We start from the raw sequence: 17,500 nt of genomic DNA, 5'->3' as shown, positions 1-17,500 counted from the left end.
ACGTGGCTCCCTGGCACCCGGGCCAGCAGGACCAGGTCGGGGTCGTACTGGTAGCTGAGTGGCAGGAGGAGGCTGCAGGCGGCCTGCATCAAGCTCTTCTTCAGACACACCGGGATGTAATATTTGCACCTGGGCTTGTCTAGCGCCTCCTTGCTGAAGTGCACTGTAAGTGTTTTCCTAAAAGTGGAAGATGTCTGCTCACTTCATCACTTCATGAAATGATGAAGCATCAATGATAGTCACCCGTCCTCTGGTAGGCCACTCAGGACTTCAGTGTCTCCAACACACACCACCAAAACTCTGCACCAACATTTTTCAACCACTGTGAGTGTGAATCCAATAATAAACATTTTGTTTGTACGTACCGTTGTTTGGGAGTGTGCCCGAAGACATGCGCCATCGCCATGGAGACGTCACTCACCAAGGCCAAGCCGTTTCTGATCTTCAATGAAAATGTGGAGGTCACGCAGAAGGAAATTCACCTCAGAAATATCACAAAAAAGGCAGTAAGTGAAGCTGGCTAATGTTAGCTATCGACTGACTGGCTAACTTCTTTTTACACTTCAATGGCAACGTGCTCGTGTTATGATTTTTGCTTGAAAAGTGCTTGTACAGGAAAGTATTACAAAGGCCAGAGTTTGACAATGAAATGAGAATGTAGTTCAGGCTAAACTGGGAACCCAAGCAGAATTTTATTTGGAGCTGTCACGTCAATTTTCTTCCCATTACAAAAACCTTCCTAGCCCCCATTTACTTCCGGGGTCATTTCCGCTTACGTCATTTCCTCTTACGTACGTCATTTCCTCTTACTGCCCGTCGCTGGGTTTTTTTTATTTTTTATAATATAGTCATTTCCTCTTACGTCATTAACAGCGATCGATAGAATCGATAGAATCCAAATCTCCTGAAAATGGTGGTGTCACTGGATGATATTCGTCTTAATCTTTCCCAGGGGACTTATGTCAAACACCAGCAGGCTTCGAAACATTTCAAGCGGAGTGTTAGGGCCGCTGCTGGGAACTTCTGTCTTCGTGGTAACGTGCAAAAAATATTAATTAATATATAATACTGTTATAAATGATAATAAATGATAAATGGGTTATACTTGTATAGCGCTTTTCTACCTTCAAGGTACTCAAAGCGCTTTGACACTATTTCCACATTCACCCATTCACACACACATTCACACACTGATGGCGGGAGCTGCCATGCAAGGCGCTAACCAGCACCCATCAGGAGCAAGGGTGAAGTGTCTTGCCCAAGGACACAACGGACGTGACTAGAATGGTAGAAGGTGGGGATTGAACCCCAGTAACCAGCAACCCTCCGATTGCTGACACGGCCACTCTACCAACTTCGCCACGCCGTCCCTGTTAAATGTCTGTACTACTTTAAAACAACATTATTGTTGAAACCATTTCACTAATATTAATTAATATATAATAATGTTAAATGTCTGTACTTTAAATCAACATTATTGTTGAAACCATTTCACTAATATTAATTAATATATAATACTGTAAAATGTCTGTACTACTTTAAATCAACATTATTGTTGAAACCATTTCACTAATATTAATTACCTTGATGTAGTTGAAGAGCTTTTCACTATAACATGTCTACTTCTGAGGTGACCACCACTTGTGATTATAATTGACGCTTTGTCCTTTATCTGTGTTCCCCATTCTTTAGGTGCAGCTCGCGCAATGTTTGGAACAAAACATTTGTAAACAATAAAAAAACATTTTACATTGCAGTTTTTTGACTCTTTTTAAAGTCTTGAAGAAATACCCAAGGTTTTTCTTTATTATTATGTTCTTATTCTAAATATTGTCGTTTGTCTGACCACGGGTCATCTGACTTCACTGAGGTACATATGTGCACATAAATGTCATTTTAATTTAGTTCACTTACACAGAGAACTAAAAAAAAATGAATTTAACGAATAAATTTAGTTTTAATAAAGTTTAATAATGTTGATTGATAATTAACTATGTTGATTGATAATTAATTAACTTATTGTACACTGTTATTAATTTCCGCATATGTCCACGAGTCAAATGTGCAGTCAGGAACAACCTCAAATTAATTTGTCAGATTAATACTTGTCCGATTAATACAGACGTTTTGTTAATTATAAAAAAAAAAGAGTCAAACGAAGTGCTATCGATCGCTGTCAAAGACGTAAGAGGAAATGACGTAAGCGGAAATGACCCCGGAAGTAAATGGGGAGTAGGAAGGTTTTTGTAATGAGAAGAAAATTGGCGTGACAGAGCCCCCTCCTCTCCCCGAACCCTTTCAACATTTTTTCACACTTTTGGATTTATGTGAAACCTTTTCATACATTTTGAATCAAACTTGAATTTAATTTGATGCTTTTTTTGTACTAAAACAAATTCACGGGAAATAAAGTATTCAATAGTTACTTTCTTAGTGCAAAATAACAAATGTAACATGATTGAAACATACATTTACAAACCCTCCCATATCAAAAGCAGTACCTCTGAAGGACTCCTGCTGTGCACCATGGGAGTTAGTAAAGTATACACATTGAACATGGAATCATTCCTATCAGTGACGGCTAGGAATGACTTTGCAGCAGAAATGTCTCATTCAATAATTGACTTTTATCCGTGCTTCTTGACGCAAAACGAACAGTGCATGGTGTGCCTGGATTTGTTCAGTTTCAGTTCATTTCAAACACACATTTGATATAATGTCATGCAACTGAAGAGTAGGGGCATAACAAGTCAGTCATGTACTGAGGGGCCCCACCATGCAACTGAAGAGTAGGAGCATAACAAGTCAGTCATGTGCTGAGGGGCCCCACCATACAACTGAAGAGTAGGGGCACAACAAGTCAGTCATGTACTGAGGGGCCCCACAATGCAACGCACTGGTGGGGCACATTTCCAGATCCAATTTTGACAACAAATTTCTCACTTTAGAAATATTTCTGAGGTGATAAAAACAGTTTTTGGTCAGTTGAGGACAGAGACCCTCCAGAGACTTGGAGTGACTGGACACAAGTCAACAGCTTTTGGTCAGTTGAGGACAGACATCCTCCAAAGACTTGGAGTGACTGGACACAAGTCAACAGCTTTTGGTCAGTTGAGGACAGAGACCCTCCAAAGACTTGGAGTGACTGGACACAAGTCAACAGTTTTTGGTCAGTTGAGGACAGAGACCCTCCAAAGACTTGGAGTGACTGGACACAAGTCAACAGTTTTTGGTCAGTTGAGGACAGAGACCCTCCAAAGACTTGGAGTGACTGGACACAAGTCAACAGTTTTTGGTCAGTTGAGGACAGAGACCCTCCAAAGACTTGGAGTGACTGGACACAAGTCAACAGTTTTTGGTCAGTTGAGGACAGAGACCCTCCAAAGACTTGGAGTGACTGGACACAAGTCAACAGTTTTTGGTCAGTTGAAGACAGAGACCCTCCAAAGACTTGGAGTGACTGGACACAAGTCAACAGTTTTTGGTCAGTTGAAGACAGAGACCCTCCAAAGACTTGGAGTGACCGGACACAAGTCAACAGTTTTTGTTCAGTTGAGGACAGAGACCCTCCAAAGACTTGGAGTGACTGGACACAAGTCAACAGTTTTTGGTCAGTTGAGGACAGAGACCCTCCAAAGACTTGGAGTGACTGGACACAAGTCAACAGCTTTTGGTCAGTTGAGGACAGAGACCCTCCAAAGACTTGGAGTGACTGGACACAAGTCAACAGTTTTTGGTCAGTTGAGGACAGAGACCCTCCAAAGACTTGGAGTGACAGGACACAAGTCAACAGTTTTTGTTCAGTTGAGGACAGAGACCCTCCAAAGACTTGGAGTGACTGGACACAAGTCAACAGTTTTTGGTCAGTTGAAGACAGAGACCCTCCAAAGACTTGGAGTGACCGGACACAAGTCAACAGTTTTTGTTCAGTTGAGGACAGAGACCCTCCAAAGACTTGGAGTGACTGGACACAAGTCAACAGTTTTTGGTCAGTTGAGGACAGAGACCCTCCAAAGACTTGGAGTGACTGGACACAAGTCAACAGTTTTTGGTCAGTTGAAGACAGAGACCCTCCAAAGACTTGGAGTGACCGGACACAAGTCAACAGTTTTTGGTCAGTTGAGGACAGAGACCCCCCAAAGACTTGGAGTGACTGGACACAAGTCAACAGTTTTTGGTCAGTTGAGGACAGAGACCCTCCAAAGACTTGGAGTGACTGGACACAAGTCAACAGTTTTTGGTCAGTTGAAGACAGAGACCCTCCAAAGACTTGGAGTGACCGGACACAAGTCAACAGTTTTTGGTCAGTTGAGGACAGAGACCCCCCAAAGACTTGGAGTGACTGGACACAAGTCCATATTTCCATTTGTTTCATTACAGCACGTCCCAAAAGGAGTAGGAAGAAGCAGAGCTTATTTAATCCTACCCCTTTTCATACCATAGCAATTCTATCCCATTTCCATGTTCTCTGTAACAGAACAGTGAATAAATAAATAATATACCCTAGTAAGTAAACAAATATTAAATACATAAATAATCTTTATCTAAAAAATAAATTAAAAAAAAGGTTGAAGATGTTGATCATAATTCTTGTTGTGTACACTTTGTGAACACTTGTAGTTGGAACTTAAAGTGAATCATATTGGTTTGATTTATTTTTTTAATCTATTCCATCATTTAATTCCACATACAGATATACTAAAGGTTTGAAGTGTTGTACGAGCATACACATGTTTTAAATGACATTTTCCTCTAAGGTTATATTTCTCCTCTTTTGTTGAGAAGAATTGTTGTCCATTCTTGGCTAGCAGGTTATAGTTTGCATCATTTTACATGTTTGCAAATGCACCAAATTGTTGAATTTCAATATTTGTGTTTCAATAAATAAAGTTTGGTATGTTCTCTATATCCAATATGATGTATTATTATAACTGATCTTTTTTGTAACACCGTTAGTGAATGAAGCACACATTTGTAGTTATTTTCCCGTATTTCTACACAATTTGTGAGAGCAGGCTTAAAGGCCTACTGAAAGCCACTACTAGCGACCACGCAGTCTGATAGTTTATATATCAATGATGAAATCTTAACATTGCAACACATGCCAATACGGCCGGGTTAACTTATAAAGTGACATTTTAAATTTCCCGCGAAATATCCTGCTGAAAACGTCTCGGTATGATGACGTATGCGCGTGACGTCACGGATTGTAGAGGACATTTTGGGACACCATTGTGGCCAGCTATTAAGTTGTCTGTTTTCATCGCAAAATTCCACAGTATTCTGGACATCTGTGTTGGTGAATCTTGTGCAATTTGTTTAAAGGCCTACTGAAAGCCACTACTACCGACCACGCAGTCTGATAGTTTATATATCAATGATGAAATCTTAACATTGAAACACATGCCAATACGGCCGGGTTAACTTATAAAGTGACATTTTAAAATTCCCGCCACACTTCCGGTTGAAAATCTCCTTTGGATATGATTTATGCGCGTGACGTCATAAAATGCACGGAAGTGTTTGGGCCCTATTGGACACAATACACAAAGCTCTGTTTTCTTCGACAAAATTCCACAGTATTCTGGACATCTGTGTTGGTGAATCTTTTGCAATTTGTTTAATGAACAATGGAGGCTGCAAAGAAGAACGTTGTAGGTGGGATCGATCGGTGTCTTAGCGGCTAAGTACAATACTTACAGCAACACAACAAGGACTACCGGTACTTATCCTGATAGAAGACGCCTAGCTGATGCTTGCCGCCAAACCCACGGATGAAGTCCTTCGTCGCGCCGTTGATCGCTGGAACGCAGGTGAGCACGGCTGTTGATGGGAAGATGAGGGCTGGCTGGCGTAGGTGGAGCGCTAATGTTTTATCATAGTTCTGTGAGGTCCGGCTGCTAAGTTGCTAAATTAGCCTTAGTGTCGTTAGCAACAGCATTGTTAAGCCTTACCAGGCTGAGAATTTTTAACCGTGTAGTTACATGTACATGGTTTAATAGTATTTTTGCTCTTCTGTCTATCCTTCCAGTCAGGGGTTTATTTATTTTGTTTCTATCTTCATTTGAGAACGATGCTAGCACGTTAGCTCAGTAGCTAAGTGTGTCACCGATGTATTGTCTTGGAGATAAAAGTCACTTTAAATGTCCATTTCGCGTGCTCGACTCTCATTTTCAAGAGGATATAGTATCCGAGGTGGTTTAAAATACAAATCCGTGATACACAATAGAAAAAGAAGAGAGTACATAGTTCTGTGAGTTCCGGTTGCTAAGTTGCTAAATTAGCCTTAGTGTCGTTAGCAACAGCATTGTTAAGCCTTACCAGGCTGAGAATTTTTAACCGTGTAGTTACATGTACATGGTTTAATAGTATTTTTGCTCTTCTGTCTATCCTTCCAGTCAGGGGTTTATTTATTTTGTTTCTATCTTCATTTGAGAACGATGCTAGCAGGTTAGCTCAGTAGCTAAGTGTGTCACAGATGTATTGTCGTGGAGATAAAAGTCACTTTAAATGTCCATTTCGCGTGCTCGACTCTCATTTTCAAGAGGATATAGTATCTGAGGTGGTTTAAAATACAAATCTGTGATCTACAATAGAAAAAGGAGAGTGTGGAATCCAATGAGCCAGCTTCTACCTAAGTTACGGTCAGAGCGAAAAAAGATACGTCCATCACTGCCTCTCAAGTCCTTCACTGTAACGTTCCTCATCTACGAATCTTTCATCCTCGCTCAAATTAATGGGGTAATTGTCACTTTCTCGGTCCGAATCTCTCTCGCTCCATTGTAAACAATGGGGAATTGTGAGGAATACTAGCTCCTGTGACGTCACGCTACTTTCGGTACAGGCAAGGCTTTTTTTTATCAGCGAGCAAAAGTTGCGAACTTTATCGTCGATTTTCTCTACTAAATCCTTTCAGCAAAAATATGGCAATATCGCGAAATGATCAAGTATGACACATAGAATGGATCTGCTATTCCCGTTTAAATTAAAAAAAATCAATTCAGTAGGCCTTTAATGAACAATGAAGACAGCAAAGAAGAAAGCTGTAGGTGGGAAGCGGTGTATTAGCGGACGGCTGCAGCAACACAAACACGTAGCCGGTGTTTCATTGTTTACATTCCCGAAAGATGACAGTCAAGCTTTACCATTGGCCTGTGGAGAACTGGGACAACAGAGACTCTTACCAGGAGGACTTTGAGTTGGATAGCAGACGCGCTACCGTGAGTGCGCAGCTGCGGCTTCCAAACATTTGATCGCTTGCCCGTACGTGCGTGCCGCTATGTGCATGTCACGTACGTAACTTTGGGGACTTTGGGGAAATATATGTGCTGTATAAACTTTGCGGAGGTGAACGGTACTTTGGGCTGTGGGATTGAATGTGTTGTGCGGGTGTTTGAGTTGTATTGGCGGGTTATATGGACGGGAGGGGGGAGGTGTTTGTTATGTGGCATATTAAATATAAGCCTGGTTGTGTTGTGGCTAATAGAGTATGTATATGTCTTGTGTTTATTTACTGTTTTAGTCATTCCCAGCTGAATATCAGGTCCCACCCGCCTCTCACAGCATCTTCCCTATCTGAATCGCTTCCACTGCCCTCTAGTCCTTCACTCTCACTTTCCTCATCCACAAATCTTTCATCCTCGCTCAAATTAATTAGGTAATCGTCACTTTCTCGGTCCGAATCTCTCTCGCTGTTGGTGGCCATGATTGTAAACAATGTGCAGTTGTGAGGAGCTCCACAACCGGTGACGTCCCGCACATATCGTCTGCTACTTCCGGTACAGGCAAGGCTTTTTTTATCAGCGACCAAAAGTTGCAAACTTTATCGTCGATGTTCTCTACTAAATCCTTTCAGCAAAAATATGGCAATATCGCGAAATGATCAAATATGACACATAGAATGGACCTGCTATCCCCGTTTAAATAAGAAAATTTCATTTCAATAGGCCTTTAAATGAGGTTTATGTTTTTCAAACTTCCTGATTGTACCTCATTCTTCTCCAGTCTCCCCACAAGTGCGGTGAGGCTGGACCACGTAGAAACATCCACATCTCTTCTTGGAGTGAGGCTGGACCACGTAGAAACATCCACATCTCTTCTTGGAGAGGGAGAGAGAAAATAATCAGTCACAATTGAACTCCACTGAGTTGAAGGTAAGAAGGCTCCTACTGTGAGTGGGGGTCTCGGGGGAACCTGAAGCAGCCGAGGGGACAAAGCAGGTCCTCAGGGATCACTGCTGCGGTGCCCAAGGCAGGAGGAAGGTGTCTGGCAGGCTGGGGCCACACTAAGTCAGCTTTGCTAACTCTTGCCTCTCCACTTGCTTCTAGCTTAGTGCTCACATCTGAGGAGGGTCTTTCCGCTTAGGAAGGGGGACAAACACAACAAACATCATTTCCTCATCTCTTTAGCTGCATTCAGTCTCTCAACAGTGTCTCGAATCTTCAAGTGCTACCTGCATGTTGAAGGCAGGACCAGTACTTGCGATGGGCGGAGCGCACGCACTGAATGGACTCCAGAGCACTGAAACACAAGCAGTTTGAATACACTGTGAGCGCTCCTTCCAACGGCGCTGTGACGCAACCTTTGACAGGGTCCTTGGAGGTCCGTGGGCCGGGGCGGAGGGTCGCCAAGCAGACTTTGAACAGTGAGACACACAGACTGGCTGAGTGAAGTCAGGTTGTATCCTCCCTAAATGACAAAAATAACTCGATATAATAATTAGAAAGAGCTGTAATTAATATCTGACCTCCAAAACGGCACATAATTTCCCCCCGGCCAGGTTCATCAGCAGGTGAGTGAGGTGGGCGAAGACGTCCGGGGTGGCACACATTTCACCCTGGAAAATATTGAAGCTACAGTCAGAAATAGAAGTGGACAGCAAGAACATGTTAAGTAAGCCAAACACTACACAATACTGTATTTACTGTCAAGTCATTCAAAGATCCCCCTGATGAAGAACTGCCTTGGTGCTCTGTCACAAACCTTGGACTTGTGTCCAGTCACTCCAAGTCTTTGGAGGGTCTCTGTCCTCAACTGACCAACAACTGTTGACTTGTGTCCAGTCACTCCAAGTCTTTGGAGGGTCTCTGTCCTCAACTGACCAACAACTGTTGACTTGTGTCCAGTCACTCCAAGTCTTTGGGGGGTTTCTGTCCTCAACTGACCAACAACTGTTGACTTGTGTCCAGTCACTCCAAGTCTTTGGAGGGTCTCTGTCCTCAACTGACCAAAACCTGTTGAATTGTGTCCGGTCACTCCAAGTCTTTGGAGGGTCTCTGTCCTCAACTGACCAAAAACTGTTGACTTGTGTCCAGTCACTCCAAGTCCTTGGAGGGTCTCTGTCCTCAACTGACCAAAAACTGTTGACTTGTGTCCAGTCACTCCAAGTCTTTGGAGGGTCTCTGTCCTCAACTGACCAAAAACTGTTGACTTGTGTCCAGTCACTCCAAGTCTTTGGAGGGTCTCTGTCCTCAACTGAACAAAAACTGTTGACTTGTGTCCAGTCACTCCAAGTCTTTGGAGGGTCTCTGTCCTCAACTGACCAACAACTGTTGACTTGTGTCCAGTCACTCCAAGTCTTTGGAGGGTCTCTGTCCTCAACTGACCAAAAACTGTTGACTTGTGTACAGTCACTCCAAGTCCTTGGAGGGTCTCTGTCCTCAACTGACCAAAAACTGTTGACTTGTGTCCAGTCACTCCAAGTCTTTGGAGGGTCTCTGTCCTCAACTGACCAAAAACTGTTGACTTGTGTCCAGTCACTCCAAGTCTTTGGAGGGTCTCTGTCTTCAACTGACCAAAAACTGTTGACTTGTGTCCAGTCACTCCAAGTCTTTGGAGGGTCTCTGTCCTCAACTGAACAAAAACTGTTGACTTGTGTCCAGTCACTCCAAGTCTTTGGAGGGTCTCTGTCCTCAACTGACCAACAACTGTTGACTTGTGTCCAGTCACTCCAAGTCATTGGAGGGTCTCTGTCCTCAACTGACCAACAACTGTTGACTTGTGTCCAGTCACTCAAAGTCTTTGGAGGGTCTCTGTCCTCAACTGACCAAAAACTGTTGACTTGTGTCCAGTCACTCCAAGTCTTTGGAGGGTCTCTGTCCTCAACTGAACAAAAACTGTTGACTTGTGTCCAGTCACTCCAAGTCCTTGGAGGGTCTCTGTCCTCAACTGACCAAAAACTGTTGACTTGTGTCCAGTCACTCCAAGTCTTTGGAGGGTGTCTGTCCTCAACTGAACAAAAACTTTTGACTTGTGTCCAGTCACTCCAAGTCTTTGGAGGGTCTCTGTCCTCAACTGACCAAAAACTGTTGACTTGTGTCCAGTCACTCCAAGTCTTTGGAGGGTCTCTGTCCTCAACTGAACAAAAACTGTTGACTTGTGTCCAGTCACTCCAAGTCTTTGGAGGGTCTCTGTCCTCAACTGACCAAAAACTGTTGACTTGTGTCCAGTCACTCCAAGTCTCTGGAGGGTCTCTGTCCTCAACTGACCAAAAACTGTTTTTATCACCTCAGAAATATTTCTAAAGTGAGAAATTTGTTGTCAAAATTGGATCTGGAAATGATCATCACACGTTGATTTCCTCTGGTATTGACTGTTGCAATTCTCTTTTCAACAAGTCAACGCTAAAGAGACTTCAGACGGTACAAAATGACTTTAGACCAGAACAGTCCACATCACCCCCGTTTGATCCAGTCTTCATTGGCTTCCAGTAACATTCCACATTGAGTTAAAGATTTTAGTCCTGACTTCCTGTGCGTTGCCTGGTGGGGCCCCTCAGTACATGACTGACTTGTTGTGCCCCTACTCTTCAGTTGCATTGTGGGGCCCCTCAGTACATGACTGACTTGTTATGCCCCTACTCTTCAGTTGCATGGTGGGGCCCCTCAGTACATGACTGACTTGTTATGCCCCTACTCTTCAGTTGCATGGTGGGGCCCCTCAGTACATGACTGACTTGTTATGCCCCTACTCTTCAGTTGCATGGTGGGGCCCCTCAGTACATGACTGACTTGTTATGCCCCTACTCTTCAGTTGCATGGTGGGGCCCCTCAGTACATGACTGACTTGTTATGCCCCTACTCTTCAGTTGCATGGTGGGGCCCCTCAGTACATGACTGACTTGTTGTGCCCCTACTCTTCAGGTCAGGGTCTTGTAAAGATCCCAAAAAGTCATTTTAAACCCTGCCATTCCAGACTATAGCTCCCAGACAACTTGCGCCAGTCCCTCTGTGATCTTGACTGTGTTGACACTTTTAAGAAACATTTGAAAACTTCCCTTTTTAGTAAAGCTTTTAGTTAATGGGGGACGGCGTGGCGAAGTTGGTAGAGTGGCCGTGCCAGCAATCGGAGGGTTGCTGGTTACTGGGGTTCAATCCCCACCTTCTACCATCCTAGTCACGTCCGTTGTGTCCTTGGGCAAGACACTTCACCCTTGCTCCTGATCGCTGCTGGTTAGCGCCTTGCATGGCAGCTCCCGCCATCAGTGTGTGAATGTGTGTGTGAATGGGTGAATGTGGAAATACTGTCAAAGCGCTTTGAGTACCTTGAAGGTAGAAAAGCGCTATACAAGTATAACCCATTTATCATTTATTTATTTATAATGCACCTTTTAACTATCATTTTAATCACCTCTGTATCCTTTTTTATGATTTTGCCCATGTTGTTTTAATTGAATTATGAAGCGCTTAGTCCAGGGGTCGGCAACCCGCGGCTCTAGAGCCGCATACGGCTCTTTAGCGCCGCCCTAGTGGCTCTCTGGAGCTTTTCCAAAAATGTATGAAAAATGGAAAAAGATGAGCGGAAACAAAATTTTTTTTTGTTTTAATATGGTTTCTGTAGGAGGACAAACATGACACAAACCTCCCTAATTGTTAGAAATCCCACTGTTTATATTAAACATGCTTCACTGATTCGAGTATTTGGCGAGCGCCGTTTTGTCCTACTAATTTTGGCGGTCCTTGAACTCACCTTAGTTTGTTTACATGTATAACTTTCTCCGACTTTCTAGGACGTGTTTTATGCCACTTCTTTTTCTGTCTCATATTGTCCACCAAACTTTTAACATTGTGCATCAATGCACAAAGGTGAGTTTTGTTGATGTTATTGACTTGTGTGGAGTGCTAATCAGACATATTTGGTCACTGAATGACTGCAAGCTAATCGATGCTAACATGCTATTTAGGCTAGCTATATGTACGTATTGCATCATTATGCCTCATTTGTAGCTATATTTGAGCTCATTTAGTTTCCTTTAAGTCCTCTTAATTAAATTTATATCTCATGACACACTATCTGTATGTAATATGGCTTTTAATTTTTTGCGGCTCCAGACAGATTTGTTTTTGTATTTTTGGTCCAATATGGCTCTTTCAACATTTTGGGTTGCCGACCCCTGGCTTAGTCATTTGATCTGTGAAAAGCGCCTTATAAATAAAATGTACTCACTTTGAGTGCCTTTAAAAGAACATTGCTTGATTATTTTAGCAGCAAAGATGAACGCTAATACAACATGCAAGGGAACATTTCCGACCACTACAGTAAATGCTGACCACAGGGACATGACTTGAAGTATTTGAAGCAACACAAGCACAAGGTGACAATACTGCATATAAAGAGTAATAATAGACATGAATTCAAAAGCCATCATTGAGTACCTCTGGGTCGCCGATGGCGGAGTCAAAGCCTGCACACACCAACACCAGCTCAGGGCCAAACTGTGAGGATTATTGCAGTTCAAAGTTCAGCCAATGGGTTCCCTGGCATGTGTTACTATTTAAGGTGAATTGTCCGGCTCACCTCGTAGGCGACCGGCAGGAGGACGTGACAGAAGACGGCCAAGTAGTCGCTGTTCTGCATTCCAATCTGGAAACAAGAAATAAGACATAAAGTCAGACATAGTCAGCATGTCGATAGTACAACGTAGTGCTGCATCATTTTCAACAAGGACATGTTCTTCAGACGTGTGTGTGTGGTTGGGCTAAAGTAACATCAACCCATGGTCTTAAAGTTCACCAAGGACGGAAGAAATGCCTGAAAACCCCTAACCCAGGGCCCCGCATTGACCGGCTTCTGTTAAGAAGAAGGTTAAATCAGTCGGATGAAACTCAGCGGCAGGAAGAAACCCACAGTCCGCAGAGCATCAGCACCCTGCAGGATGAGGGGGAAGCTTCAGGCAGAACCACCAGTCCAAGACCATACCCAGTACACCGCAAAAAGGAAAACATGCAAGGACGTAAGCCGTTGGTGAAATGGCCAAAGTCTAACAGCAAGGAGTGGGAAACGGAGGGTCTGGCATGGAGGGGGGTGTACCTGGGACGCTAGGTACACCGTTGAGCCCTCTGGAGACGTCGTGGGCTTCAATCAACGAAACGTCGATGAAGCAGGGTGCCCACCCGAAGACCCCAATGACATACTTACCCTCCCTTTCACCACTCCACACCGACTGCTACTGTCAGGATTGTTCCTACCTACCAAGGGATTGAAACATCTAGTTCTATTTGCTTTACCAACAAGGAGATATCTGTATTCCTCTTATGAACATTGTAGTGTCTCATATACCTACAACACAGCTTGCTGGAAGTCAAATAAAGGAGGTCAAGTTTGCTAGAAATATTGCAATATTGTGTATCTCAAGGGTGTCCAATACTGTAATATCAAAGGATGCACGTTGCCACTCTATATATTTTTTCAATGTCTTCATATTTCCTGTATATTCTGAAAGAAAAAAGCACTACTTTATTATCGGGGATGTCAAAAATAATGAGTTAACTCATGTGATCTGATGGCATTAATCAATAGAGGTGGGAATCTTTGGGCACTTCGCGATTACGATTCAGTAGCTACCATTCCATTATAAATCAATAATCGATGCATCTTTAATTCATGTATATTGATGCATTTTTACATTTCGTTTCACTAAATCAGCGTTTATTACTTGCAACTTTAAAAAACAGAGCATTTTTATTAAGAAACAGTTCAATTAATTCCTACATTTATTAAATGAATGGAAATGTGTGAAAAACTGAAAGATAAGAACCCTAAAATATAGGAGCTGGTCGGATCTCTCTGTGAGGTGGTTAATTTTACAACTGACTGCATTACTTTATTTACGATAAATACATTGATTATCTCTGTAAGGTGGGTCATTTTACAACTGACTGCATTAATTTATTTACAATAAATACATTGATTATTTCTGTAAGGTGGCTCATTTTACAACTGATTGCATTACTTTATTTACAATAAATACATTGATTATCTCTGTGAGGTGGCTCATTTTACAACTGACTGCATTACTTTATTTACAATAAATACATTGATTATCTCTGTAAGGTGGCTCATTTTACAACTGGTTGCATTACTTTATTTACAATAAATACATTGATTATCTCTGTGAGGTGGCTCATTTTACAACTGACTGCATTAATTTATTTACAATAAATACATTGATTATCTCTGTGAGGTGGCTCATTTTACAACTGATTGCATTACTTTATTTACAATAAATACATTGATTATCTCTGTGAGGTGGCTCATTTTACAACTGACTGCATTAATTTATTTACAATAAATACATTGATTATCTCTGTAAGGTAGCTCATTTTACAACTGACTGCATTAATTTATTTACAATAAATACATTGATTATCTCTGTGAGGTGGCTCATTTTACAACTGACTGCATTACTTTATTTACAATAAATACATTGATTATCGATGTTTACTAATCGATTTTATAATTGTCCATGCGATGCATGGACAATTATAAAATGAACAATCTATTTTTAGATGCATTTCCCCCACCTCCATTAATCATGTAAACCGATACGCAGATTAATTACGCAATTTATTGCTCCTTTACTTTAACCGTGGTTAATCACGTTCTATGGTTCTACGGTTCTATGATCAGTGATCAGGTCAATGCATACGTCAGTTCAGAAATGACTCTGACTGGTGTGTTCGCTGGAAAATTCCACTCCAAAATACACCCTGATTGGAATTTAGAACAAATGACATACATTCAAGTAAAACATTTTTTTTAAATGCTCCTGGATGTCATTCTGACGATAAAATTGCATTTGTGTCCACATATTGGGGTCTTTCTTTTAAGTTAATTTTCAATTATGCAAGCGAGTGATAACCTGTGATTAATCAAGATTAATCCAAATTCAAAAGTGTGAAACATTTACAATTTCAAAGCACTATTTAAGTTATTATTAGTCTCCAAATTTCAGCCTCTTAGGAAAGTGCCTTTTTGCTCTATTTGTTCTTTTTTAGCTGTTATTTTGCACTTTGTACATCCGTGTTGTAAACCTACAATGAAGACGGGCAAGTCAATGATGCAGTAAAGCTCCCTGACCAGGCAATGTGAGCATGTCTGAAACAAAGTTTGGTACTTGACTGTTCCAAACTACAAAATAAGGCATTTTGTAAACATAGCATTACTGTATAAACCAACAAAACCATCTAGAGTAGAGGGTGAATGGAGTGAGGTTCCTTAAACTTGAAAGTGAGCAAATTATGGTGCAGAACAAATTTAACCCTGAAAATACTAACATTTCTTAGGAATATACTGTATTAATGTTCTGTATACAGTACACCGACATCTGGACAAATGAAGGGAGTGAGGTTCCTTTACCAGGCACAGTTAACATATGTAAAGCAAGGTTTGTGTATACTGTATATACTGTACAAAGAACAACACAGACTGGTGAAAAGTGAATGCAGTGAAGTTTCTAGATCAGGCAAATTTAGCAAATGTATTGCAACATTGTAACTTGTAAGTGAAACAAAATATCATCATAAAGATTGAAATATTGCACTTTGCATCAGGTGTATAAATAGAGCATGTCTGCAAGTTTGGTACCTGATTGAGCCTTTTTCTCATTGCTTTCATGAATACAAAAGAGTGGCTGTCACTAACCTTGTTCCATGGCACATTTATAGTGAAGCCAGCACCGTTGTCCTTGCCCACACAGTCATAGTCTGAGTCTCTGAGATTAGGCCAGAATTCCTGGTGCTCATAGCGATGCCAGGAGAAGTAAAGCACACTGGAGAAAGAGTAGAAATGTGCATTACAGCTCATAAAACAATACAACAATCATGTACATACCTTGGATCGTCCTCAAAGGCATATTGCACCCCTTGACCATGATGTATGTCCCAGTCGACTATTAGCACTCTGCAAAAGAAACAAAGGTGTGAGAAATATACAATGTACGAGTAAAAAAACCTCTTATTACCTTTGAACAGCATATTTTTGCTGGGCGTACTTGGCTGCTATGGCCACATTGTTGAAGACACAGAATCCACTGGCAGCACTGCGCATGCTGTGATGTCCTGGGGGTCTGTTGACAAAGAGAGAGTAGTAGTAGTACTCCCTGACTTTCAACAGTAAAAATACATGTATCATGATTTCCTCACCTGACCAAAGCCATGCCATTTCTCACCTTCCCGGTCATAACGGCATCTACCAGTTGCAACGCGGCGCCCACAGCCAATTTGGCACAGTGATAGATGTTCTAGAGCACAAAGTTGCTTGACTCTCTGGAAGAAAACTTTGAATAAGAAAATTATACCGTAACACTAACTGGGTGAAAGTACACGTCCCCGTAATGTAGGGTGAACTCCTTGAGGTCATCTAGAGTCATGTAGGGGGTCTTCTTCACTGCGTCTAGGTACTCCTTGCTGCAAGTCAAATAACTTCACCATTATACTTCCATGTACTCTAGTAAGTATAGGAAGCATTTGGGACGTTGGCCCACCTGTGCACTAGTAGAATGTCATCATCCGAGGCCTCTCGGACAGGTGTAGGAACACATCGAGCAGCCAGGCCGGTCCTGACCAAGGCTTCGTGACTCACTGTCAGACGCTCGGGGGTCTCGATCGCACAGGCTGGACTGGAGGTACATGTTTACATTCAAGAGATCAGTCATAACAATCACTCACTAACAGTGACATTCTCTCTTTGGGCAGTCATTCATTTAAATGACTCTATAACAACAATATATATATAATATCATGTATTCTATTGTCGCTTTGAGCTTCCCTGCATGCATTGCAGTGATTTTGTTGAAATAGTTGTTGTTAAAGTTACAAACATGCCTTTGGAGTTTAGAGTTCCTTACATTTTTTCAGTGGGAGTTCCTAACATTTTTGTGTGTATTTACTTGCCTGTGACGTGTTGTATTATATCTGCTGTACACAAGCTCAGACTTATCTAAATGAATATCAATCAATCCAATAACATATTGTCATATAATATTGTCATTCATCGGGAAAGATATATAACATATTGTCATTCATTGGGAAAGATATATCTTTGATTAGCACTGAGGTGCGCTTGTTAAAGTCGTCCGGCCGCTGACCGGAAGTACAAAGTAGGTTCCTAGCGTGGCAGTATTGTAAATAAACAGCCTTCATTCTGGACACTTGCACAAAAAACAACACAGCTAAGTGCTCTTTAAACATACAAACACAACATTAGTGCATTGTGTTTGTAT

At 41.8% G+C, this 17,500-nt stretch overlaps 2 protein-coding genes across 6 annotated transcripts in view; one reads left to right on the top strand and one right to left on the bottom strand.

Annotated features, from left to right (window-relative positions):
* The window catches only part of hdac10 (histone deacetylase 10), an 18,716-nt gene that overhangs the window by 761 nt on the left and 455 nt on the right, over nucleotides 1-17,500 (bottom strand). The window contains exons 2-17 of one of the 2 annotated variants that reach the window (XM_062061269.1): nucleotides 16,763-16,897; nucleotides 16,589-16,685; nucleotides 16,422-16,519; nucleotides 16,241-16,345; nucleotides 16,111-16,179; nucleotides 15,922-16,048; nucleotides 12,796-12,861; nucleotides 12,654-12,713; nucleotides 8,747-8,836; nucleotides 8,582-8,688; nucleotides 8,453-8,520; nucleotides 8,170-8,359; nucleotides 7,990-8,098; nucleotides 366-442; nucleotides 244-300; nucleotides 1-177 (exon numbers count right to left, since the gene is read on the bottom strand). The exon at nucleotides 1-177 is cut by the window's left edge and continues 76 nt beyond it. In XM_062061269.1, the coding sequence (XP_061917253.1) occupies nucleotides 1-177; nucleotides 244-300; nucleotides 366-442; nucleotides 7,990-8,098; nucleotides 8,170-8,359; nucleotides 8,453-8,520; nucleotides 8,582-8,688; nucleotides 8,747-8,836; nucleotides 12,654-12,713; nucleotides 12,796-12,861; nucleotides 15,922-16,048; nucleotides 16,111-16,179; nucleotides 16,241-16,345; nucleotides 16,422-16,519; nucleotides 16,589-16,685; nucleotides 16,763-16,897 (1,632 nt within the window). The remainder of the gene's footprint in view (nucleotides 178-243; nucleotides 301-365; nucleotides 443-7,989; nucleotides 8,099-8,169; nucleotides 8,360-8,452; nucleotides 8,521-8,581; nucleotides 8,689-8,746; nucleotides 8,837-12,653; nucleotides 12,714-12,795; nucleotides 12,862-15,921; nucleotides 16,049-16,110; nucleotides 16,180-16,240; nucleotides 16,346-16,421; nucleotides 16,520-16,588; nucleotides 16,686-16,762; nucleotides 16,898-17,500) is intronic. The other variant, XM_062061270.1, reaches the window with a different exon arrangement.
* srpk2 (SRSF protein kinase 2) overlaps nucleotides 17,417-17,500 on the top strand; it is a 196,333-nt gene continuing 196,249 nt past the window's right edge. For all 4 annotated transcript variants that reach the window (XR_009827538.1, XM_062061265.1, XM_062061262.1 and 1 more), the window contains exon 1: nucleotides 17,417-17,500. This exon is cut by the window's right edge and continues 461 nt beyond it. The gene's annotated coding sequence lies outside the window, so the exon portion shown is untranslated.

Source organism: Entelurus aequoreus, linkage group LG10 (assembly GCF_033978785.1).
Source record: "Entelurus aequoreus isolate RoL-2023_Sb linkage group LG10, RoL_Eaeq_v1.1, whole genome shotgun sequence".
Lineage (NCBI taxonomy): Eukaryota > Metazoa > Chordata > Actinopteri > Syngnathiformes > Syngnathidae > Entelurus > Entelurus aequoreus.
The sequence above is the reverse complement of the archived record's forward strand: the minus strand, read 5'-3'. Positions and strand labels throughout refer to the sequence as shown.